Genomic DNA, 25,609 nt, shown 5'->3' on the forward strand with positions numbered 1-25,609 from the left:
CGGAACAAAGTGGTCTCTCACAGTCAACCACTGAGGTACCAGAAAACACCATCCTGGCTACCCATCACTCATAAAGAAACCACCAAACGAGCTCCAAACCCAAGAACCATGTGTGTGCTACAGCAACAACAGTAAGCACCGAAGGTCAGAAAGTCTGTCACAACCAGAAGGCATCATCGGAGGAATGCAACAACGGAGACAAAGTTTTGCACCACAGCTTCACGCAGCCATGCCAAACTGCCTCCCAATGTCTGCCAGAGAACTTCCTGCCTTACTGGTTTGACCCCAGCAGATCACAGAAGATCCCTTTTCTAAGGCAAAGAGGCAGCAAGCTCATCCAAGCTCAGCCATCAAGCAAAGGGGGGAGCGAAACAGACTGAAACAGATCTGACCATACATACATACATACATACATACATGCATACATACATACATGTACTACACAACACCCCTAACATACTCACTAACATACAGAAGTTAACCACCTCTGCCATGCAAAACATGCAACAAACATGTTTTCCCCCACAGATAGAAACTAACTTCAGAAACTAGCTTAACAACTTAGCTACACTTACCATAGGAAACATGGTAACTACCCATCCAACAAGTACACCTGAGAACACCTCTCATTACATCATGATCCCTGACACCTTAGCTGTGCAACAGTAGTTACAAGTCATATCCGGAGGAACACTCAACTGCTTTGTTTTGTTTTACCTCTTCCTTCCTTCCTTTCCTTCTTTTATTAGGTAAAAGGCCTGTCCACCCCATAAGGGTCAAGGTCACAATAATAGGATTGACACACCACGCCTAATATTTGTAAGTCACCTTAAAACGAATGTGAGCCAGAGAACTCCATGCATCATTCGTATCACAAATTGAAAGGTAAATTGGTCCAAGCCTAGAACAATTTAGAAGAGAAGAAAACAAACAAATCAAATTTAGTCACAAAATTGATTAATCACCGTCCCAAAACAAATTAGGATAACGGTCCTAAAATTGAACCAAACTTTATTCAACGTGATTAACTATATTGAGAGAGTGAACCTGTTTATGCCTAGGTAATCTAATGCCCTGCACCAGTAAAGTGACCAGTCATGGAGGTGTTGTCTTGTTGTTTGCTGTTTGTGTTTGCTTCCTCTACCCATTTCTCCAGCGTTCACCGATGTCTTCTACTCAACACATCGTTGACCGAAGGGGGGATATGTAACAACAATGAGAAGGAACCAACCACCGACTCATCTTCTTTTTGAATATTAATTCAAATTCTCTGCTTCTCGATGAATGAGGGGGGGGGGGGAAGACTTGTTCAGAACGTCTCATGATCCTCATCCATCTTGTCATCGGGGCCAGGCGCCAACCAGTCGGGCTGTTTAAAACTAGCCCCCAGCACTAACACATAACTGGTCAATGGCTAGCTTTGTGGCCTACTACGGACTGGTTAAGATAAAGACAGTGTCCGCACATTCCAGAGTCAAATCACCAAGACCAGAGCCATAAGTCACCCATCCTGGTGCCAGAGAGTCTGCAAAAGACCCTTCTAATGACCAAACTAACGGAAAAGCTTGTCAATGTGTGGGGTTGTTAAAAGACAGATTGGTTCAGAAACCCCCGACAACATTCCTGAACACCTCCTCCTTAAGACCTCTGAACAAACAGAGTTCTGTCTTTTCACCAGAGAACTGATTCTTATCAATAACTATACATAAAATCATTCAAGAACAATTTTCAATGGACTCATGATCAAACAATCATGCAACTACCTAATCCTGGGTTGTTTCCACCACTTATATGCATATTTTAATAAGATAATATGTTTTGATCCCATTTAATTCAGGTAATAGTTATTATATTAACTATTAGAAGGAGTGAATGAATGAAAGTGTGTACTGTTTCATATCAATGCTATCTTACGAACACAACTAGCAAGATGGCTTGAATGATATCGGTGTAATATGTTTTGATCTTCTTTTAATTAGAAATCATGTCTAAACTGTAGCCTCTGTTCTCTCTGCTAGTAAGGAGATCCCAGAGATCCCATGATTTATGACTTTGCAAACAAAGGCAGTGTCTAATTGGTCAGAACTCATCCTGGAGGTTGGACAAACTTTTAGTTTAAAACCTTAGACCCAAAAACAAAATTCTCTCTAAGTTCTCTCTCTCGCTGCTCTCGAAGCTCTCGCTCTCTAAGTTCCGGCAGACCAATAACCATGTAACAAACGCGCAGACCGAGGAACCCAAATTAAGATCAGAAGAACGGGTTCAACAGCTTTATTCAAGCCATCTTACTACTCTAGTCTAAATCTTCTTTCCTTTTCTAAGTTTTCCTTTATTTTCCGTTGTGAGTCTCGGTTCTAAGTTAAGTTTTGCGACAAGATTCCGACCACGTTATCTTCTGCAAAGCCAGCTTCAGACAAAGACTTTCAATTCATCCGCCAGCACAACACGTGACTGGAACGCCGCAGACCCAGGCACAAGGAGACCACAGCCGACGAACGAACCCGGGGAAACCCTCTGTTACGCAACGAAGGGAATTCCCAAAAAGGAACGCAAAGACAAGCAAGTACCTCCAGACTAAAAGCTGCACTGGTGTATTTACATAAATTTAATAACCTGTCTAAGAAACGATAGAAGGGTTAAATTAATGATTGATGGTTCGTTCCAGGTCATGTCTAAGTGCATATGGAATCGTGAGATTTCATCCTTTCACTCTTAAACCCACTCTTTCCTCACTCTCTTCCTTTCTGCAACTCGTATGTGTGTGTGTGTGTGTGTGTGTGTGTGTGTGTTTGTGTTAGAGATTAGCTGTATGTGTTAGTATATAATCAATAAAGTATTGTTTGTATTTGAAAAGAGATTACTTGTGTATGTGCTTATCAGATTTATTGTCTTGAACTTCGATCAAAAGTTACCTATGCTTTTACCCTATTTCTTAATTTACTGTTAGGGGGTTATTCTTTCTTGGCCAGGAAGATATTATATTTCCTAGAGTTAATAATTGTTTATGCCTTCTGTTCATTGGATGAACTGATAAATGATCATATTATTGATTCTGTTACAGTAAATTTTGAAAATAATTTAATTATTAATTATTGATCATAATTCGTTATGAATAATAATTAATTATATTTATACGTGGGCGTATAAACGCTACAGTATCCATAACTGCTGACGGGCACCATCCGCTCAGGTAATGTCAGGAACACTGATGCGCACCCCTTCAATGTAGTCAAATCCTCCTCAAAAGCCGGCCTTCTTACCCTCTTCTCTCACACGTTTCACCAGTGGCCATGCTTTTTTTCTTGCGGCTCGTTCTTCCGAAGACAGATCTTCTTTGATGTGTAGCCCGTTTTCCTTCAGATAGTGGTTGTCTTTGGCATCTCTCCACACTGTATCTCGATAAAGACGCATGGCGAACTGAATAATTATCACTCTGGGGCGACCATCACCTCTTCCCTGTCCCAGTCTATGAACCGAATCACTTACGGTGGTAGAAAGAGAGGTAATAGAAGAAGCCGTACTTTCCAAGACCTTCTCCATGGACTCAACTCTCTGAAATGTGCCGTCACACTTCGATGTAAGTTCAGCGACAGCATTAATGAGTGAATCAATTTTCTCATCAGTGTCCATCTTCTATTTCCCCTTTTTTCCCGGTGGACTTTTACTCGGGAGTGCATGGAAAAGATGTCGCAAATTCTTCTTCTGTGTCCATCTCGTCTACACTTTTGCATTTGTCAGTCGCCATGTCTGTATTAACCTGAGTCTTATCTCTGTTTCTTTTCTTACCCATATGGGCCTGACAAACCACACAGTAGAAGACGAACAACTAAACTAATAATCTATCAAATTTATCGGGGTTTCCAGAAGTAGTTTCATGTTAATCTCTTAGTTGACGACACGCTCAAAACGTGTCTGCACAGATGAACGCCATCTTGGCCCCCACACTATAGACCAAACATATAATGCGCATGTGCATGCAGTCATCGTCTTCTCACAGATTGTCAAATTCGCGTTTTTGCTGTTTACACGGAGACCGTTTTCAAAAACGTGCACTTTGAAACCCGTTTTCAGGCGCCCAAACGCAAAATATGGGGATCATTTTGACAATGGTGTTGTCTGTGAGCATAAACCTCAAAAGGAAAAACTTCTCCATTTTAAGCATATCGTAGTCGTATAAATGTACCCTTAATTGCTTCTTCTTGTATTATTGTCATTTGTAACTTTTAAGTGGCATAAATGCAGCTGTATGCACAACGGCCAGCCTGCAGGGTGAGTAGACTCCAGAGACTCCAGAAGCTTCAAACACCTGTTTGCTGCTCAACAGTGGATTTTTTTTATAGCTGGCCTTTTAATACAATTAAAGGCAGGGTAGGTAGGATTTATTAAAAATTAAAGATCCAAATTTGTTAAAACTTTCTATATATATCAATACATAATTAAAATGTAAGAACTCTGAAAAAAAGAGTATAAAAATCAAGTGACTCTAGACCGTTTAATCTGTATTAAACACAGCTCATTATTTCGATTCGGGACGAATCAAAGGATTGGCTTAGGCGACTGTCACTCTCTCGCAACCATGGCAACCACCCTTTTGCCACACAGCACCTCCCCACTTGCGCGCGACCGTTTGATTTGAGGAGTGCGAGAGGCACGGAACCTGATCACACCTCCGTCCAGTAGATGGCGGTAATGCACTATGTTTGCAAGCTGCCAATAAAATCTATCGAAGAAGAAGAAGAAGGCACTGAACCTAGGAATACCAAAACAATGGCAGAGAAAGAGCAATCTAAATTTACAGTACCGGCATATGCAGTTAGTGAAGGCAAACCAGGCAAAAAAATGCCCCTTCCCCTCCGTTTGTCTCAGGTAAATAATGCGCCCTCTAGCTCAGCGGTCGGAGTCGCGCGTTTATGTGTTTTGGGGGCGTGGCTTTGGAAGAAGCACAGAAATGAGGGGGTGGAGTGAATGGAAATAATGAGATGTCTTTAAAACAGTCGTGAGAGGTCTACAGACACTCGATTTTGATACTTTCTTTTTCAGAGTACTTACATTTTAATTATGTATTGATATGTACATAAAGTTTAAACAAATTTGAAAAATAAAATTTTTAGACCATTTCTACCTACCCTGCCTTTAATTTGTTTTACAGAAACATTCCTTAATAAGCCTTTGTCTGACCGAGTTCTTCTGTGCTCACAAATTCACAAATCTTTTGACAGTTTGACAATCTTTATTTAGTTTTCACCAAATTATAGTTTTCATGCCTTTTGTAAGACAATGCATTATTTCATGCTTTTCATCTTCAGAAACATCTTTCTTCCTCTGCATATTGCATGAGGACTGCTTAATAATGTGGAACAACCTCTTTAAGAAATGTTACCATTTACCTAAGACGAAGTGGCAAACTACTATACAACTTTATAGTATTTTTAACTTTATAGTAACTTTATTTAAAAATCCACAGTACCCTCAAAACTATAACCAACAAAGGTCCAAGCAGGCTCCAAGATGTCTGCTCTAGCACTGATGTCTACTTTTCTTCTCCTGCCGACATTAGCCAGTCTAATGGACTTCAGAGACAATCCAGGTGCAGGAAGGAAAGATGAATAAAGCCCATAAAAAGCACTTCTCTCCATTTGATTAATAGAATTGCAACTTCACCATCAATGAACTGCTGATGTAACCCCTTCTGTCATAACCGAACCGCACTTAACACTTCTGTCCTAACCGAACCGCATCACTTAACACTTCTGTCCTAACCGAACCGCATCACTTAACACTTCTGTCCTAACCGAACCGCATCACTTAACACTTCTGTCCTAACCGAACCGCATCACTTAACACTTCTGTCCTAACCGAACCGCATCACTTAACACTTCTGTCCTAACCGAACCGCACTTAACACTTCTGCCCTAACCGAACCGCACTTAACACTTCTGTCCTAACCGAACCGCACTTAACACTTCTGTCCTAACCGAACCGCATCACTTAACACTTCTGTCCTAACCGAACCGCATCACTTAACACTTCTGTCCTAACCGAACCAACACTTAACACTTCTGTCCTAACCGAACCGCACTTAACCCTTCTGTCCTAACCGAACCGCACTTAACACTTCTGTACTAACCGAACCGCACTTAACACTTCTGTCCTAACCGAACCGCACTTAACACTTCTGTCCTAACCGAACCGCACTTAACACTTCTGCCCTAACCGAACCGCACTTAACACTTCTGTCCTAACCGAACCAACACTTAACACTTCTGTCCTAACCGAACCGCACTTAACCCTTCTGTCCTAACCGAACCGCACTTAACACTTCTGTCCTAACCGAACCGCACTTAACACTTCTGTCCTAACCGAACCGCACTTAACACTTCTGCCCTAACCGAACCGCATCACTTAACACTTCTGTCCTAACCGAACCGCATCACTTAACACTTCTGTCCTAACCGAACCAACACTTAACACTTCTGTCCTAACCGAACCGCACTTAACCCTTCTGTCCTAACCGAACCGCACTTAACCCTTCTGTCCTAACCGAACCGATGATCACTTAACACTTCTGTACTAACCGAACCGCACTTAACCCTTCTGTCCTAACTGAACCGCACTTAACCCTTCTGTCCTAACCGAACCGATGATCACTTAACACTTCTGTACTAACCGAACCGCACTTAACCCTTCTGTCCTAACCGAACCGCACTTAACCCTTCTGTCCTAACCGAACCGCACTTAACCCTTCTGTCCTAACCGAACCGATGATCACTTAACACTTCTGTACTAACCGAACCGATGATCACTTAACACTTCTGTACTAACCGAACCGCACTTAACCCTTCTGTCCTAACCGAACCGCACTTAACCCTTCTGTCCTAACCGAACCGCACTTAACCCTTCTGTCCTAACCGAACCGCACTTAACCCTTCTGTCCTAACCGAACCGCACTTAACCCTTCTGTCCTAACCGAACCGATGATCACTTAACACTTCTGTACTAACCGAACCGCACTTAACCCTTCTGTCCTAACCGAACCGATGATCACTTAACCCTTCTGTCCTAACCGAACCGATGATCACTTAACACTTCTGTACTAACCGAACCGCACTTAACCCTTCTGTCCTAACCGAACCGCACTTAACCCTTCTGTCCTAACCGAACCGATGATCACTTAACACTTCTGTACTAACCGAACCGCACTTAACCCTTCTGTCCTAACCGAACCGCACTTAACCCTTCTGTCCTAACCGAACCGATGATCACTTAACCCTTCTTAATCACTTAATCACTTAACCCTTATGCACAGGGGTGCCACAAGGATCAATACTTGGCCAGCTTTTGTTTAGTCTATATATTAATGATTTGCCACCAGTTTGCCCTGATATCAATACAATAATGTATGCGGACGATACTGTAATTTATGTGCATGCCAAGACAAAAAATCTGGCTGCCACAAAATTGACCAAAGCCATGGACCAGATCACCAATTGGCTAAATCGTTCATGTCTTCAATTAAATGTAGATAAAACTGTGGGAATGTTTTTTTACAAAAAGACAATGTAATAGTGTGTCAAACATATCAATTTCGGGTCAAAACATTACTATTGTGCCACAATTTAAATATCTGGGCGTTATTATTGATTCTAATCTCTCTTTTAAAACACATATTAAGAAAGTCTGCAATAGGGTCAAGTTTAGTTTAGCTAATTTTAGATATATTAGAAATGCCCTTACTTTTAATGCTGCTAAATTATTTATGGATGCAATGATTATGTCACATCTAACATATTGTCTGACAAGCTGGGGACAAACTAACAGCTCATCACTTAAGCCACTAGCAACTATCTATAAAAAAACTCTTAAAATTTTGGACCAAAAGCCTAACAGTTTACACCATTGTATAATCCTTAAAAACTATAAACTGCTGAGCTGGGAAAATGTAATCAAATATAAAAATATTTGTTTGGTTTACAAAATTTTACATAATACCGCTCCGCCTCCTTTCAATTCATTCATAATCCAATGTAATAACAGCAGTCATAATACCAGAAGCACCACACTTCAGACCTAGTAATCCCACTCAGAAAAAGTACATTTGGTCAATTATCATTTTCATTTACTGCAATACATAACTGGAACTCATTGCCCATTACAATTAAAAACATACATATGTATTCGACTTTTATTGCACACCTTAAAAATTGGCTAATCGACAATTACACCTGCACACATTAATATGCTAGATGTGATGTGCGCACTAGATGTGACATGATCATGCTTCTGCCACTTGATCTCTGCTGGCTGCTTCAATGCTATGTTCTGTATGTGCTTCAATGTGGCCTCTGCATGATTATTTTTTGTGTCAATTTTCTCTAGTTTATTGCTTGACCTGCTTTTATGTCTTTGCAATTTGTGCTTGCTTGTCTGTTTTAATTTTGTGCCACCTTGTTTGTTTGTCTAAGCTCTTGCTTAAGCCTTGTTTTAATTGTAATGTATTTATTGATGTATGCCAATTAACAACTGGCTGGGGACTACAGCTGGAAATTAGCCGTAGAGGTTAAAGCTGCTCTTTTCATTAAAAGAGGTTGTCCACATTATTATAAACCAATAAACTAAACTAAACTAAACTTTTGTCCTAACCGAACCGCACTTAACCCTTTTGTCCTAACCGAACCGCACTTAACCCTTCTGTCCTAACCGAACCGCACTTAACTCTTCTGTACTAACCGAACCGCACTTAACCCTTCTGTCCTAACCGAACCGCACTTAACACTCCTGTCCTAACCGAACCGCACTTAACACTTCAGTCCTAACCGAACCGCACTTAACCCTTCTGTCCTAACCGAACCGCACTTAACACTTCAGTCCTAACCGAACCGCACTTAACCCTTCTGTCCTAACCGAACCGCACTTAACCCTTCTGTCCTAACCGAACCGCACTTAACCCTTCTGTCCTAACCGAACCGCACTTAACACTTCAGTCCTAACCGAACCGCACTTAACCCTTCTGTCCTAACCGAACCGCACTTAACACTCCTGTCCTAACCGAACCGCACTTAACCCTTCTGTCCTAACCGAACCGCACTTAACACTTCAGTCCTAACCGAACCGCACTTAACCCTTCTGTCCTAACCGAACCGCACTTAACACTTCTGTCCTAACCGAACCGCACTTAACCCTTCTGTCCTAACCGAACCGCACTTAACACTCCTGTCCTAACCGAACCGCACTTAACACTTCAGTCCTAACCGAACCGCACTTAACCCTTCTGTCCTAACCGAACCGCACTTAACACTTCTGTCCTAACCGAACCGCACTTAACCCTTCAGTCCTAACCGAACCGCACTTAACCCTTCTGTCCTAACCGAACCGCACTTAACACTTCAGTCCTAACCGAACCGCACTTAACCCTTCTGTCCTAACCGAACCGCACTTAACACTCCTGTCCTAACCGAACCGCACTTAACACTTCAGTCCTAACCGAACCGCACTTAACCCTTCTGTCCTAACCGAACCGCACTTATCACTTCTGTCCTAACCGAACTTTGCTGAGGCACTTCTGAAATGTCTTCCATGTGTTGTTGTCATGGTCTCAAACTCAGTTCCTGGAGGGCCACAGCCTTGCACAGTTCAGCTCCAACTGACATCTGCTTGGAAGCGTCTAGTAATGCTGAAGAGCTGGATTATCTGGATCAGGTGTGTTTGATTAGGGTTGGAGCAAAACTGTGCAGAGCTGTGGCCCTCTAGGAACTGAGTTTGAGACCAGTAGAGACAGTTCTACTTCTATATAAACCATATTCTTGTCAAGAAAAATGAGACAGAAACATCAATTGTGAGCGGGGTGGCCAAGCTCCACTCCTGCAATAAGAGCACTGTATCAAATGATGAATTTAAATGTCAGCACATATTTACTGATGACACTTAATATAATGTGGGATACTTCAATGCAAAGTATAAATTTGAAACGTGTAAATTACTCACATCAGTGTGTTGAGTTTACAGTGTTTATCCTGCAGTAGAGCAGCGATCTGATTCACTCGTATGTCTCTTAGGTCACGTCCACTCAGATTCAGTTCTCTCAGGAGTAACGGGTTTTTACCCACAATTCCTCTCACATACTGACAGGCTTTGTCTGCATCATGACTCAGAAACCTGCAGAAGGGAAGATGAAACAGGTTTAAAATCAACTAAACTTAGTGTAATCTGTTTGTTTAATTTACCTTGAAATAATTTGAATATAATAACCTGCACAATTTGTTGTTGCATAAAAGTTAGTGAAATAATGTTTCTATGAATAATTCACCCGCACATAATTTATGTTATATTATTTCATCATGTCTCACCTCAGTGTCTTGAGTTGACACTTCTGATCCTGTAGTAAATCACTGAGCTCCTTCACTCCTGATTGTCCAGGATCATTTCCTCTGAGATCCAGCTCTATCAGGTGTGAAGGGTTTGATCTCAGAGCTGAAGCCAGAGCTTTATAACCTTCTTCTGTGATACTGCAGTCTGAGAGTCTACAGATAGGACATTTATTTATAATAGGATTTATTATCCTTTAATATCAATATCAATATTAATATCACTTCAAAAAAGACTTCACTACAGTATTATTTTAAAGGGGTCAAAAGCATTTTTTTAAATTGTATAATGTTTGACTGCGCAGGTTGACTGCAGTGCTACAAAAATACTCAGAACATATCAAACCTTCTGTAACAGACAAAGCAATAGTGACACAAACATTGTTACTCACACTTGTATGTTGCGACAAAAGATCAAGAAAAAATTTATTCTCAGTTCACAGTCCCTTTAACTTTGAACAAAAGAAATGTTCCTTAAACAAACAATCTCACCTGAGTCTCTCCAGTGTGCAGTTTGTATTTTCTAATCCGTTCTGGAGTTTCTTCACTCCTGAATCCTGCAGATTATTGTTGCTGATGTCAAGCTCTTTCAGACTGGAGTTTGATCTCAGGACTGTAGCGAGAGCTGAACAGCTTTCCTCTGTTAGACCACACTTACGCAGCCTAAAATGATGAACAGAAGAGGGAGAATTTACAAACACAAAGTACTTGACGCCAACATGTTTTTGTCACCAAATGTCTTTAAGATGCTTTAAATGTACAATAACATATGAACACAATACTCACATCAGTGTGTTGAGTTTACAGTGTTTATCCTGCAGTAGAGCAGCGATCTGATTCACTCGTGTGTTTCCTAGTTCATGTACACTCAGATTCAGTTCTCTCAGGAGTAACGGGTTTTTAATGTAAAAATCTTCAGTCAGATATTTACAGGCTTCATCTGCATCAGGACTTTGTAACAACCTGGACAAAGGAGAAGTATGCTGACATTACCTGCTACTAATGATGTGCAAGACTAGTCGACTAAACGGTACAGCTGCTACTAGTCGACACTAAAAACAACAGTCGATTACACAAAGAAAAATAAAATACACAAGATTTTTTTTTATCAAATTACTGTCGTTTTAATGTTTCTGTGACGAGCAGAGCACGGCCCAGAGCCATGAAAACAGAGCTCGCATCCCAGGAGCTCTGGAAGGTTAAAAGGAGTAACGACAGTGTAGGACGAGAGAGGACCAGGGCTGCGTTTCCAGATAACGATGGATCTTAGCACTTACGAGGATTTTCTACGAGCGACTTTACGAACGTTCGTGTTCATTTCACGTGCGTTTCACAAAAACGAACTTAGCACGATCGCACGCAGCTGTGCTTTAAGTGCTACTTAAGAGTCGCTGTCCGTTTGTGAAGTGCTGAAATGTCACCTTGTAGAATGGCTCGTAATTGTAGCACACACTTGTATTTTGAAATCTATAAAAAGCACAAACCTTCGGGTGGAGACACCAGCAAATTGGCTGAACCAAAAAAAATATATATATACATTTTTCTAAAAGAGGTGATTAATGTCATTTTAGATGAGGTGGAGCTATACAAACGTATTATTTCCAGTAGGTTTAAGGGCAGTCAAACAAATAAACAAAAACAAAAAATCTAGGAGGATATTGCTAGAAAACTGACTGCAACTAGGGGCATTAAAAGATCAGGGAAGGAGGTCAGGAAGAAGTGGCAAGCCTTGCTAAAAGGAAATGGGCACTGCAGAGGACAACATTTAATAAAACAGGTGGTAGGCCCAATGAGTCCTCCCTTCTCACAGCAGAGGAAGAAAAGGCATTGTCAATACTTGGCACAAGTGCTTCAGATGGCATTTGTGGTGGTATTGACATCCATGGAGGAGTAGGGGTAACTCAACCCGAGCCTGAGTCAGGTCCTTCATGCTCAGAGGAACTATCAGTTTCATCTGCCATCTCCCAGCACATCTCCTAGTCCTCCAAACAACCCTCCCAGGCCTCAGCCTCCATCTTCTGTTGTCCAGACTGCAGCCACACACCTCAGCAGTTTGAGAATCTTTGTAGTTGTAGTCAGGACATATGAGAGTGTCCTTACTTAACAGGGAGGAATAAGATGAAGAGGTGGTGGAGGAGGAGGTCAAAGATGGCATGATGGGACCACATGATGGCCAACCAAGAAATGCCCAATACATGGCACAAGTCATTGACAGATTTTTTTAGTTCATCCCTATTTTTCCCAGTCTTTGAAGCATATTTCATCTTTTATAAAACAATTTGTTCATTCATTTAATTTAGATTAAAATTATTGGATTAAATTATTTCAATTTTTTTGTTTTTGTTTTCTGCCCTTTTTAATTATTTCATTTAGAAATTCATTAAAACAAAAAACGAGTAATAAAGTGTACAATAAACTTGAAGTAGGCTAGCTACAATCGAAACCTTATAATCACATTACACTTGAATAAAGGTGTAATCTGCCGGATGTCCTGCAGGTGACCTCATAACTCTGTCTTCTTACGATGCACTTAGGGATTTACGATTACTCCAGAGCACTCGTAGATCTATGATGATTTTCAAGTGCTACTTAAATTGCTTTTGGGAAACAGACCGTAATATTAAGATCAGTCGTACGATCGTTTTTACTATCTTCTTTGGCTTACGATGCTTTTGGGAAACGCAGCCCAGGCCTGGGACATTTAAGTTGCATGTTGTTTATGTATGTGCAGCAGTCGGCCATGATGCACCTGACGTTTACTTTCGTTTTATTTACTTTGTCAATAAAACTTAAGTTTACAGTTCACCGGTTCCCCCTTCTTCCCTGAGCCCTGAACTTTGTTACATTTATATTTAAAGGCATTTTAAATAACACATTAAAATAAAACACTGGGGAAAATAATACCTTAAGCTGTACTCTTTTAATTTTACCTCAGATCTCGCATGCGTTTACTTCCTGTCAGTCGCGGTGAGCTCAGAAATGACGGCTCGAAAGACAATCAATGAGCGGGAGAATTTTGAATAAAAAAAAAAAGTTTTAAAGGGAAATTTTTTTTATGAAAGCTGTGACACGTCAAACTGGCATAATTCCACTGGAGCCATGCGTAAACATATTCAACACATGCACATAGGTGTGATAATACATAATACATAATAAATACATAGACGCCCTATTGGCCGCTGAATCGTACGTCAACGGCGCCGCCATACTGCGGAGGGCAACTTTCCCATACCTCTCATAACGAGAATTGAGAAAAATGCCTATGGCCCTGTCGCAAATGGCACACTCCGGACTTGTGGACTTCCTCAGAGTCCACACTTTGGTGACGTCATGTAGTGCAGACCTATAGGGCCCTTGGCGCGAGTCCACGAGGGCGCATTGAGAGGTATTTTTGGGACAGACTTGATCAGCACGCCGGAAATAACGGGCTGTTTTTTTTTTTTTTTTTTGCATTACAATGGAAATAATACAAAACAATGAACATGAACATGTGGGGATACAGAGAAAATGAAAGTAAATAATAACAGTAAATAAAATATTTTTACAATTTATATAAAACTTATTCTATAATACAGGATATTTTCGAAGCTCTTTTATTGGAGGGGATTTTTTGAAGTGAAGAATAACTGTAAATCATAAGCAAAAAATTTGCAACTAGGTTTGAATTTAAGGTATCTTGCTTTGTGAATATGATATTTACCCATCGTACAGAAAAAGTTTAATATATCATCTAGCTTTTTATTTTCAGAGAAATCAGAGTGAAAAATAACCTTACTGACAGAAATATTACAGGCCTGGTTGTTGTTGGACAGGAGAAATCACATTTTTTGCGCTCCAACGTCTTATCTCCATGTCAATTACACAGCCTAATTTTACAGTTCTATATTTTGATATTGTGCATATCACCTGGGCATTAGACAATAGATACACCATGCTTATTTAAATGATGTATACAGTTGTACATAATAATACATAATGTTCCATTTGAACTAAGATTGCAATTTTAAAACATAATGAAAATGTGCATGAGTTTCAGATGAATTTACAGGTTTCAATATTCATACTATGTTTACATATGACTCAGTAAAGCCCTGCCATTATTTATTTAATGAATCATAATGCGATCGTATTATTAAACGCGCTATTATTATGTTTGAGACATCAACCACTGGTCAATTACCTTAATGTTTGTATAAACTGTAGGTAACCACTGATAAAATGTACATTTAGGTCATAAAAACCGTAATATTTTCTTCTCAGCCATGTCAACAATTATCCGCGAGTGAAATCTCCTCCCATCTGTTGTCTGATTGGCCTTTCGCAAGGATTCCTGGGTAGTTAAAGTGCGTGAAGCCTGCTTCTATGCGGGCTTCGCGGAAGACCGCTTCAAGGGCACAAAGGGGGCGCTGCTGAGCACACTTCAGAGCGGTAAAATGCTGAATGGGACAGCCTACGGACTCGTAGACTCAGCGAGCACGCGCAATTCAAGTCCACGAGACCGAAAGTCCGCATGAAGTGCGCCATTTGGGACAGGGCCTATTTCGTGTGCTGCTTGGGGCTTTACAAATCGCCACACAATTGAAAACAGGTCTCAGGGAATTACATTTCACAAGCAAAACTGAAAATTTGTTCCTGGTTGTATTTCATTTACTATTTTTATTTTCAGAGGAGAAAGTCTGCGAAATTTAAAAATACTACTGTTATTGTGTCACGAAATGTAGTTTTAAGAGTTTTTCAGTCGACAATGTAGTTGTTTAAAGCTCAAATCTGTGTTTTTTTTTTATAAAGAGAGTGCCTTTTAAAAAATGTTTTCAGGCGGTTTCGGAGTTGTGAGATCCAGCGATCACCGGGCGCTCAGCGCTCATGTACCCCGCCGAGAACAGCCTTGCCTCGGCTATAGTGCTTCTGACGTTCGCCGCTGGATCTGATGTCTTTAGTCTAGTGAGAATAATTCGTCTTGTGAATATCTAACGGGCGATCTTTGGTTTCATTAATCTATAATTTGTTCCTTGGCAGATTATTTTGGCTGAGGGCAAAGTGAAGTTTCATAACTTTATATATTTAGGCTATTTCACTTTAACGGTGTAGCCTGCTGTATTTTTTACTGAATCGTTTACTTTATTTCTTGACTTGTATAGCTTCTTATACCTTTTAAAAACTGAAATTTAACAAAAAGAGACAGGGTTGCGTCATTTTATTTTATATAGCCTATGTAAGAATATTTTAAAATATATAAATTTACATTATTTATTATTATTATAATAATATACCACTTGCGATTATCAATCTATTATAGTTATGCTGTTAAATTATTGTACTATTCATAGTAACTATTTAACTTATTTTTTATTGTCTATATTCTGTAATTGATATTTCATATTCTATTGCTATTATTATAGTATTATACATAAACTATATGCTATTATCAATATATTATTATTATTATTATTATTATATTAGTACTTATGATATTATATAATTATACTTTTCATTACTATTTAATTTGCTGTATAGTCAAGTCAAGTCAAGTATATTTGTATAGCGCTTTTCACAATACAGATTGTATCAAAGCAGCTTCACAGTATTAAATTAAAATAATACAACAAGGTTTGTTTCTAGTGGAATTTATTGATTGATAAAATCAAATTAAATATCCCCAGAATATCCTATACCCCAGAATAATATTATACTGTTTGTTTATTTTATTGACTAAACTATTTACTATTAGCCTACTTCTCACTATATTTTATATTTTCTATTTGCATTGCACTGTAGTTGTACCACGTATTACCATAAAGGATCCATCAGTTATCTTTGTTATTGCTAAAATCGGGTCAATGACAGAATATGCTTTTCCCACAATAAGAAAACTTTATTTAATTTAATGTGAAAATTAAATTATATCTCAGTATAGGGGTGTACACAATTCTTATCCAAGAATGAAAAACCAAATACATGACAACCCTGAGCTTTGGCCATTCCTTATTAAAAATAAATACATTTTATAAGTCTAACTATCGAGATTTTAAATAACTAGAGATGGAACTTTTTTTGTACACCACATACAAACCACTGAAATCGGTTGATAAATATATTTTTTGGGGTTTTTATACAGAAAAACCGCAGCTCACCTGTTTACTTGCATTTGATTACAGCGCAGTCTTGCCCTCCGCAAAATGGCGGACGCGTTGACGTATCGCAGTAACGTTCCAAAGCGGCCAATAGGGCGTCTATGTATTTATTATGTCTATGGGTGTGATAGCCAAAGCAATCAAATGCCCATCGCGTCATTCACTTCAACTTCAAATATCTTATCTCTGTGACGACAGCAACAGACATGTTCCCACTCAGTTTTGTTGAGGGAGAAGGCTTACGAAAAGTCATAACGCAAGGCAAGCGTACTGCATATTCATAACCTTTTTAGCAGCATTAATTATGGGATTCGACTGTTTGATTTATTGTTTCAAATGGATCATATGTAGCCTACGCACAAGTCTTACTTTAGTCTAGTCGAGTCGGTTACAAAAGTTCCATTTAAATGACTGTCAAATTAGTCGAAGCGCACATCCCTAACTAACCTGCTATAGTGATATATGCTCGCAATGTTGTGAAAAAGACTTCAGTCATTTCAAAGCTTTTATAATTGTTTTTTGATAGTAAAATTCTCGCCCACCTAAAATGCTTTTAGGATTATTGAACGTTAATATTTTAATAGCACTTACCTCAGTGTTTTCAGTGAACACTTCTGATCCTGTAGTAAATCATCGAGCTCCTTCACTCCTGATTGTCCAGGATCATTTCCTCTGAGATCCAGCTCTATCAGGTGTGAAGGGTTTGATCTCAGAGCTGAAGCCAGAGCTTTATAACCTTCTTCTGTGATACTGCAGTCTGAAAGTCTACAGAAAATACAAACACAAATTTTAATTAACATTGCACTGTAATATCAATAAATATGACTAAATCACACTACATCTTAACTTCTTAACTGAATCAGATATGCCACAGTTTTATTCTGCTATTAATGTGCAAGATTGATTATTTAATGATCACCAGGAATCTGTTATTGTTACATTTGGGTGAGTTTGTTCTAAATTTGATCTTAAATTTAGGTTATTATAGTTAGCCTATAGGCTACATGTATTAATTCATTTTCATTAATATTGTATTTACTTAGGGATACAGATGACGCTGTAAAGTTATTATAAAGGCCTGCTCACGCAATGACAAATGTTCCTCAAAAAAAGAAGTCTGCACTAAAAAAAAAAAAAAAATATTGGAAAAAGCCCACCCCCAAATTAAAATAATTTTTTTTTAGGAGTGTAACAGTACACAGAAGTCACGGTTTGGTTAGTACCTCGGTTTTGGGGTCACTGTTCTATACGAGTTTGGTATAATAGGAAAAATGGTCACACTTTAGTTTAGGATCCAATTCTCACTATTCACTATTAACTACAACTTTGCCTCAATAAACCCCTAATTACTGATTAATAATTAGTAATTGTTAAGTTTAGATATGTGGGAGGATTAAGGGATGTAGAATATAGTCATGCAGAATAACGCATTAATATGTGCTTTATAAACAGGGGTGCACATAAGTTTTTCAGTCTGGTTCTCATGAGAGCACCTGGAGATTCGGTCTGGTGCTCACACAGCACAGCGTGTGACCCATTAAATATAACTATATATATATATATATATATATATATATATATAAAAAATGACTAATAGTATTATTGCACTTTAGTTTGTTTTTTGGTAACACTTTATAATAACTGCACACTATTAATCATTAGTTAAGCATTAGTAAACAGTTAATTCATCATTTATAAAGCATTAATAGACATTAATAAGCAGTTTATAATTATGGCTATAAATGCTCTATTCTTGATTTATAAGCATATCTATAATGTGTTCAATAATTGTATTTTCATAATTTATTAATGATCAATTAATTATTTTTAAATTAAGTATTGCATTATTTACAAACCAGTTATTTAGGTGCCTTGTAAAGCGTTTACAAAGAAGATTAAAAGGCTCACTGATCTTCTAAACAGAAAAAGGAAACAAATACAACAGTGATACAGAACATAGAAATATTTAACAGCCTTTAAAATCTCCTTTGTAAATGCTTTACAAGGCATAACTAGTCCTCACTTTAGATGAGCTCACAAAAATAGTTAACTGACCACTACTAAATGCTTTATAACTACCTGAATTAATCATGAATTACAGTAGAAATACATGTTAATAAACCATTTATTAACACACTAAGTAACTATTAGTATATGTCTGAATAATATGTATGAATGTACATTTAAATAATTTATTAATCATTTACTTACACTTTCTAAGTGATCTTATGAACCACTGACAACTCCCAAATAACTGGTTTGTAAATAATGCAATACTTATACAATAACGTATGAAAATACAATTATTAAACACATTATAGATATGCTTTTAAATCAAGAATACAGCATTTATAACTTTATTTATTTATTTATTTATTGTATTTATAACTGTATTTATAAACTGCTTATTAATGTTTATTAAAGGGTTAGTTCACCCAAAAATGAAAATTATGTCATTAATGACTCTCCCTCATGTCGTTCCAAGCCCGTAAGACCTCCGTTCATCTTCAGAACACAGTTTAAGATATTTTAGATTTAGTCCGAGAGCTTTCTGTCCCTCCATTGAAAATGTATGTACGGTATACTGTCCATGTCCAGAGAGCTAATACAGACATCATCAAAGTAGTCCAAGTGACTCCAGTGGCTCAATCTTAAGTTTATAAAGTGACGAGAATACTTTTTGTGCGCAAAAAACAACAAAAATAACGACTTTATTCCACTATTCATTTCCTTCTCTCTGGGCCTCGAGTTTTTTCACGTAGTGTTTTAGCGCAGCGCTTCTGGGTTGTACGTCAGACGCATCACACACATGACCAGCGTCGGCCAATAGTGAGCCTACGTGTGATGTACAACACAGATGCTCTACGCAGTTATACTACGTGAAAAAACTCGAGGCCCAGAGAGAAGGAAATGAATAGTGGAATAAAGTCGTTATTTTTGTTGTTTTTTGCGCACAAAAAGTATTCTCGTCGCTTTATAAACTTAAGATTGAGCCACTGGAGTCACTTGGACTACTTTGATGATGTCTGTATTAGCTCTCTGGACATGGACAGTATACCGTACATACATTTTCAATGGAGGGACAGAAAGCTAATCTCGTCTAAACCTGCTGATGTTGATCCGTGTTTTTTACCCGAAGTTCATCCGATTCACGTCTGGCCTTACGAGCTTCAGCAGAAAAAACTTTGTTTTTGTTTTTTATCAATATGTGGAGTTTGTGTTGGAGTCTGTGTTTTGCTGGGCGCAGGTCGTTTCTTAGTGTTATCAGGCATGTCATAAGTTGCATAAGTCATAAGTCCATGTCATAAGTTGCAGTGTCGTCGCTGTTGAGTGCAAAGTCAGTAGGCTAGACGAGGCGAGAGGCTCGGGAGCGCGCATGCAGGTGACGTCACTGGCGGTAAATCCGACCCGGGACCTTCACATAAAAATAAGAATACTTGCTTTCAGAGGTAATAGCAAAACCCGCAAAGTGGATCATTTTAATGTGAGATTACAACCCCTTCACACACAGACAATAAAAAAAGGATTCGTTTTGGTAGAAAAGCTACATACTGCACCTTTAAGAGAATAGGGACAACCCTTTTAGACCATGTGCGCCGACCATTTTTCCCGTCGTCAAACTAGCAAAAGTGGATTCGGACACACACTAAGTGCACTTGCGCCGTGTGCTTTAGACCATGCACTTAGATCGCTAAAATATGGCTCAGAGAATGTTTCCTGTGGTGCACTTATAACATTAGTTTGTTTTTTACATCGAAAACTGTAATAATTTAGAAATAAATGGCCATATTCTACCCTGATTTTAGCCCTTTGACTTAAATGTATCCTTAGTTTTGGTTTGTGTCATGCCAAAGTGTCATATGTTTTGCTGTGCTTTGTCAGAGAGCGCTCTTATGCAAATCAGTTATTTTGTGTTTGTTTTCATGCACACAAATATGCACGCACGCAACTACTTTTACTTTTGGCTAATTTAGTGGTTCAAAAGACCAAAACTTCAGCAAAACCTTGCTGTTTGACTCAGAGGAACAAAATGTATGTGTTTCCTTGATGAATCAATGCTGCAGAACGTGATGATGCAACCACGCTCACTACCGAGCCCCTGAATGTCCAACGAGACAAATGTGATACCACTGAAAAGCTGAGAATCTCCCCTTCACTGGACTTTTTAAATCATATAGATCAGATTAGCGTTTCATAGGTTAGCTCCAGGTAGTTTGTTAAGAGCTAATCAAATTTCAGAGGGATCTCCTGTCTATAGGTCTCCTCAAGTCATTCCACAAGTTACTGATCTGATATAGATCTGGGCCCTGACTGGACCAAAATGTTGTTCAACTTTTTCTTCTTCTTGAAGCATTCTTTGTTGATTTAATTTTTTGTTTGGTGTTATTATCGCACTCAAAATGAAATTCTATTTCATCTTTAGGTTTGTGATTTTGTTGCCAAAATAGTTGTATAGAGCAGAATCCTCCATAATGCCACTCTCTGTGCATCAAGCGCTTCTGGCAGGTCTAGAATTTGGGATCAGAATGTTTGTTACTTACTGTTACAGTACGTTCCACGTGTCTTTGTGTATGTTTCTGTTGCTCTGTCTCTTCATTCATTGCTTTCAGGTGGAGATTGCTCATTCGCTGCGTGTAGTCATTATGGGTACGCGTCATCAGCTGTTCCACCAATCCACTGCTGCGCTGCTGGGTTTAAAAACCCCATTCACAAGAAGAGAGGCAGATCTCCGCCAGATCTCACTTGACTTGCCCTCACAGAGATGCCTTGTTTTAAACGTAACCACTGTTTGGAATGTCTTCGAGTTTAATACCATTAGAGACCTGAGTAACACTCCCTTGAGCTTTGTTGTTAGTTTGATAGCATATGCCTAGCACGCGATTTGAGAAAGCGCACGCCCAGTAACAACGGGAGGTAGGCTTTGTTATTGTTAACTAGGCGTGGAGTGTTCGCCAGTATTGTACTTTCGTTTTTTAGTTAGTGTAGCTTATTTAAGGCGGCGCACCCGCTGAAGATTTCGGTTTTGGTTCTACATTTTTCTTTGTCAGTTAGTTTAGAGGTATGATTAAAATTAGATATTATAATTATGTTTTGATTATTTCATTGATTTGGCGACACTCCTGTTTTTCCTTTATTTTGTATTTATTTTTTCTTGATCTTGTCATGCACCTAATCTTTCATTCCGTATGAATAAACGTTTTAAACGTTTGTAACGTTCCTTGGTGGTTTTTTCCTGTCTTCACACACAGCAACTGTGCCTCACATAAATGTTATGTCATCATCCCCTTTTCCAACTTTAAACACGTAACACTTACTTATTAATTAAAATATTTCAGAATGGAAACAAAAACCCAAGAACACTATACCCTGTTTTCTCAGACGAGGCTTAAACCTAGTCTCAGACTAAAATGCATGTTTGAGCTGTTTTAATTTATATCTTAAAATATGTCAGTGCCATTGTTTTGTCTCAATATGTACACCAGTAATGTCTTTTCTAATTTATGTTTATAAAAACTACAATGCCCTAATTGAACTAAGGCCTAATCCTGGCTTAATATAAGCCCTGTTTTTTAAACCAGGCATATATTTTCTTATTTGGCATGCGAAGTTAAGTTAACTTTAATCTTGCATCACATAGTCGCTGGCGATGCATAAAAGATGTGATGTCAGTAGCTACCTCCATTTTTATTAATTTTTAAAGCTACTTCAGTAACGTCAGGAGCTATGGAAAATTTGCCTGCAGATCAATCACATCACTATGGCAGTGAGACTTTGAGAAGTCAGATGGTCGTTCAGTTGTTGCAAATGCGCCCAACGCACCTGAACACACCTTGTTTTCAGACCAGCAGCCCATATGGGTGCACAAATGGGCGCAAATGCATTTGATTTTTAAACAACGCGGCCCAGGACGTGAAAATGATAACTGCGTCGGGCTGAAACTAACAAAAAACACTTGCATTGCGCCTGGTGCCACATTGTGCCGGTGTATGATAGGGCCCTCTGTGTGCAAGTGATGTATGTTTGTGTGCTTAAATGAAAACAGTGCATTAATATAGAACGAACCTGACCTGAACATGTGAATTAAACTGTTTTATTGCACAACTTCCAGCTAATCAGATTTGAATATTCAGACAGACCACTTGTATAATTAATTACAATAAACCTGTAAACATTGGGTTGATTTTAATATCTTTAATTTAGTTAAAATGTGCACATAGCACTAAGAAAATATTAGTATTAGATCAGCACAAAAAAGTTATCAAACATCCTTAAAATGTGGTGAAATGTACTCACTTGAGTATCTTCAGCTCACACACAGGATTCTTCAGTCCCTCACAGATCTCTTTAACTCCTGAGTCCAGCAGACGGCTGTTGTTCAGGTTCAGCTCTTTCAGGATGGTTTTGGAGGAGAGAACAGTAGCTAGAACTGAACAGCTTTCACAATTATTCAGCCTAAACACAGAAACAGCATTATTTATTATTCAGCACATATTCAACACACATCAGATCAGCAGGTCTTCAATTTTGATCACATATGTAACTGATAGTCTCATATAATGAATTAACAGAGAAGTTATAATGTTTAAATCATGATGACTCACTTGATTTTCTCCACTTTGCTATGAGAGTCCATCAAAAGAGCAGAGAGCTTTTCTCCATCCAGATCTCCTAGTTTATCTTCACTCAGATCCAGTTCTGTCAGTAATAATGGACTTCTACCCAGAACTTTAGTGAGACACTCACACGCTTCCTGTGCAGCAGCACTTTTCAAAAACCTACAGAACACAGAAGAGTATTTTAGATAATTCTGTCAAAATGTTGTTTTTTTTGCACCTTCCATTCTTTCAAGCTAAGCAAATACATGATGCACAATGCGAAAACAATGTGAAATCAATAAAAAATGTTTACTGTATGTTAAAATATATCAAAACTACAATGTGGCGAATGTAGGAACCAGTCTCCACCTTAAACAGATATCTATACCGAAGGCTGTGTATCAAATCCGTTCAAGCAGATAATTTTCACTTGACTGTGCTTTTCCATTGTTTTTCTAGTACTTTTAGTTGTGGTATCGAAATTGTGAAATTTCACTGGTAACTAAAATGTAGGTTTCAACCTTATACAAAGTTATGGGTCAATTTATGTCAAGTTATGGGTATTTTATTTATTTATTTTAGTTTTGGTGGGGGCTAGTAAAAATGATTAATTGAATTGTATCAAGAATCAAATTAAGAATTTTTAAGTCATATACACAACATTATTTAAAACATAATGACATTATTTTATAAAATTTTCATGGAGCTTTCTGGAAGCTTATTTCCCAGAATGCTATAATTTATCTAAAATTTTAAATTTGAGAATTAGAAGATTGTTATACGATTACAGAAATGGTGTTAACTGATTTTAAAATTAGTTTTGGAGAAGTCTAATCAGAAATTCAAAATTATGTAATTATGTTTTATCACAAGGTTCGTGTCACAAAATATAGTTGTGTGACTGTTGAATTTCAGTAATAGATATGCTGTAAATTCCTCTACCTTTAATTGCAATTCCTCTCCAATTCCCAATCCCCTTAGTTTCATATAGCAGATATCACATTTGTGGCTTATTTGAAATATTTTAAGACATTAATCACCTGGTCTTTAATTTACATTGTTCATCCTGTAGTAAATCATCGAGCTCCTTCACTCCTAATTGTCCAGGATCATTTCCTGTGAGATCCAGCTCTATCAGGTGTGAAGGGTTTGATCTCAGAGCTGAAGCCAGAGCTTTATAACCTTCTTCTGTGATACTGCAGTCTGAGAGTCTAGAACAGAAAGGAAAATGTAACATTCAGACGATTATTCAGTTATTCTACAATTTATAAGAACAGAACAAAAATCGTGCATGTTCTTCACGATAAAAAACAAGCAAACTAAATTTCTAATTTTCATATTAAAATCATGAAATGGAACCAATAATAACTTAAAATAAACTTATTAAACTGAATTTCTCGTTAATACAGATTTACATATTAATTCATACTTACAGTGCTTAGTACAATATTTAATAATACTGCAACTAATATTTTAGCCTTAATAATCGTCATAATTTTCAAGACTTTAATATATATTAGCATATTGAAATGTGGATAAATAAAAATACACACTTCAGTTTCGTCAATCTGCATTGTGTATTTTCCAACAGAGGACAGATCTTCTCAATTCCTGAGTTTCCTAGTTTATTCTCACTCAGATCCAGCTCTATCAGGTTTGAAGAGTTTGAATTAAACACTGAAGTCAGAGCAGCACAACCTTCTGCTGTAATGCTGTTATTATTCAGCCTGAAGAGAAAGAAAAAGGAAACACTCTTCAGTTAATCTTAAAACTTTCTTTATGAAAAATGTTATTTTTATAGATATTTTACATGTTAAGTATTAGACCAAGTAAAATACTCACGTCAGTGTGTTGAGTTTACAGTGTTTATCCTGCAGTAGAGCAGCGATCTGATCCACTCCTGTGTCTCCTAGTTCACGTTTACTCAGATTCAGTTCTCTCAGGAGTAACGGGTCATCACCCACAATTCCTTTCACATACTGACAGGCTTCATCTGCAGGAGGACTCAAAAACCTGGAGATAGAGGAAGTACATTGACATTACGTGCCATATAATGAATTTTTCAAAGTTTTTCAAAGAGCCTTTAGTTCCCTTTCGAAAGGGAACTTGTACTGCGTCCTGTGACGCTTTGGAGAACGCCTCAGTGTGACTGATGACTGAAGTACTGTGTTATCATGGCAATCATATTGGCCGGCGACAGCCATGATGTCACTACTAGTGTGACCAGGAAGTATAAAAGGGCGCCTAGAGAACGTGTCATCCTCTTTTCGTTTCCCTTTTCAGGGACTGTGATGCTGGTACTGTGAAGAGAATATCATGGCTTCCTACAAGCACATCAGTAAGTGTGCCGACCCGTGTAAAAGATTTCAGACATCTGGTGACACTCATGTCCTCTGCTGTCTGGGTGAGGAGCTGTTTCCCACGTTGTAAGAGAAAACACTAGAGACCACATTGGTGTGAGTGTGGCAGGCCTCCTCTTCTTCGAGAGTCATCCTGCTGAGGCCTCCACTCCCCATAGCCC

The 25,609-nt window shown here is 38.4% G+C and overlaps 1 protein-coding gene across 1 annotated transcript in view; it reads right to left on the reverse strand.

The window, feature by feature from the left end:
• The window catches only part of LOC307160070 (uncharacterized protein), a 719,517-nt gene that overhangs the window by 35,547 nt on the left and 658,361 nt on the right, over positions 1-25,609 (reverse strand). Inside the window, exons 78-87 of the mRNA XM_079873884.1 lie at positions 24,931-25,101; positions 24,642-24,815; positions 24,129-24,299; positions 23,095-23,268; positions 22,787-22,945; positions 17,084-17,257; positions 11,148-11,324; positions 10,854-11,024; positions 10,344-10,517; positions 9,982-10,152 (exon numbers count right to left, since the gene is read on the reverse strand). Of these exons, the coding sequence (XP_079730010.1) occupies positions 9,982-10,152; positions 10,344-10,517; positions 10,854-11,024; positions 11,148-11,324; positions 17,084-17,257; positions 22,787-22,945; positions 23,095-23,268; positions 24,129-24,299; positions 24,642-24,815; positions 24,931-25,101 (1,716 nt within the window). The remainder of the gene's footprint in view (positions 1-9,981; positions 10,153-10,343; positions 10,518-10,853; positions 11,025-11,147; positions 11,325-17,083; positions 17,258-22,786; positions 22,946-23,094; positions 23,269-24,128; positions 24,300-24,641; positions 24,816-24,930; positions 25,102-25,609) is intronic.

This window comes from Squalius cephalus (genome assembly GCF_949319135.1).
Source record: "Squalius cephalus genome assembly, chromosome: 6".
In the NCBI taxonomy this organism is placed as follows: Eukaryota; Metazoa; Chordata; class Actinopteri; order Cypriniformes; family Leuciscidae; genus Squalius; species Squalius cephalus.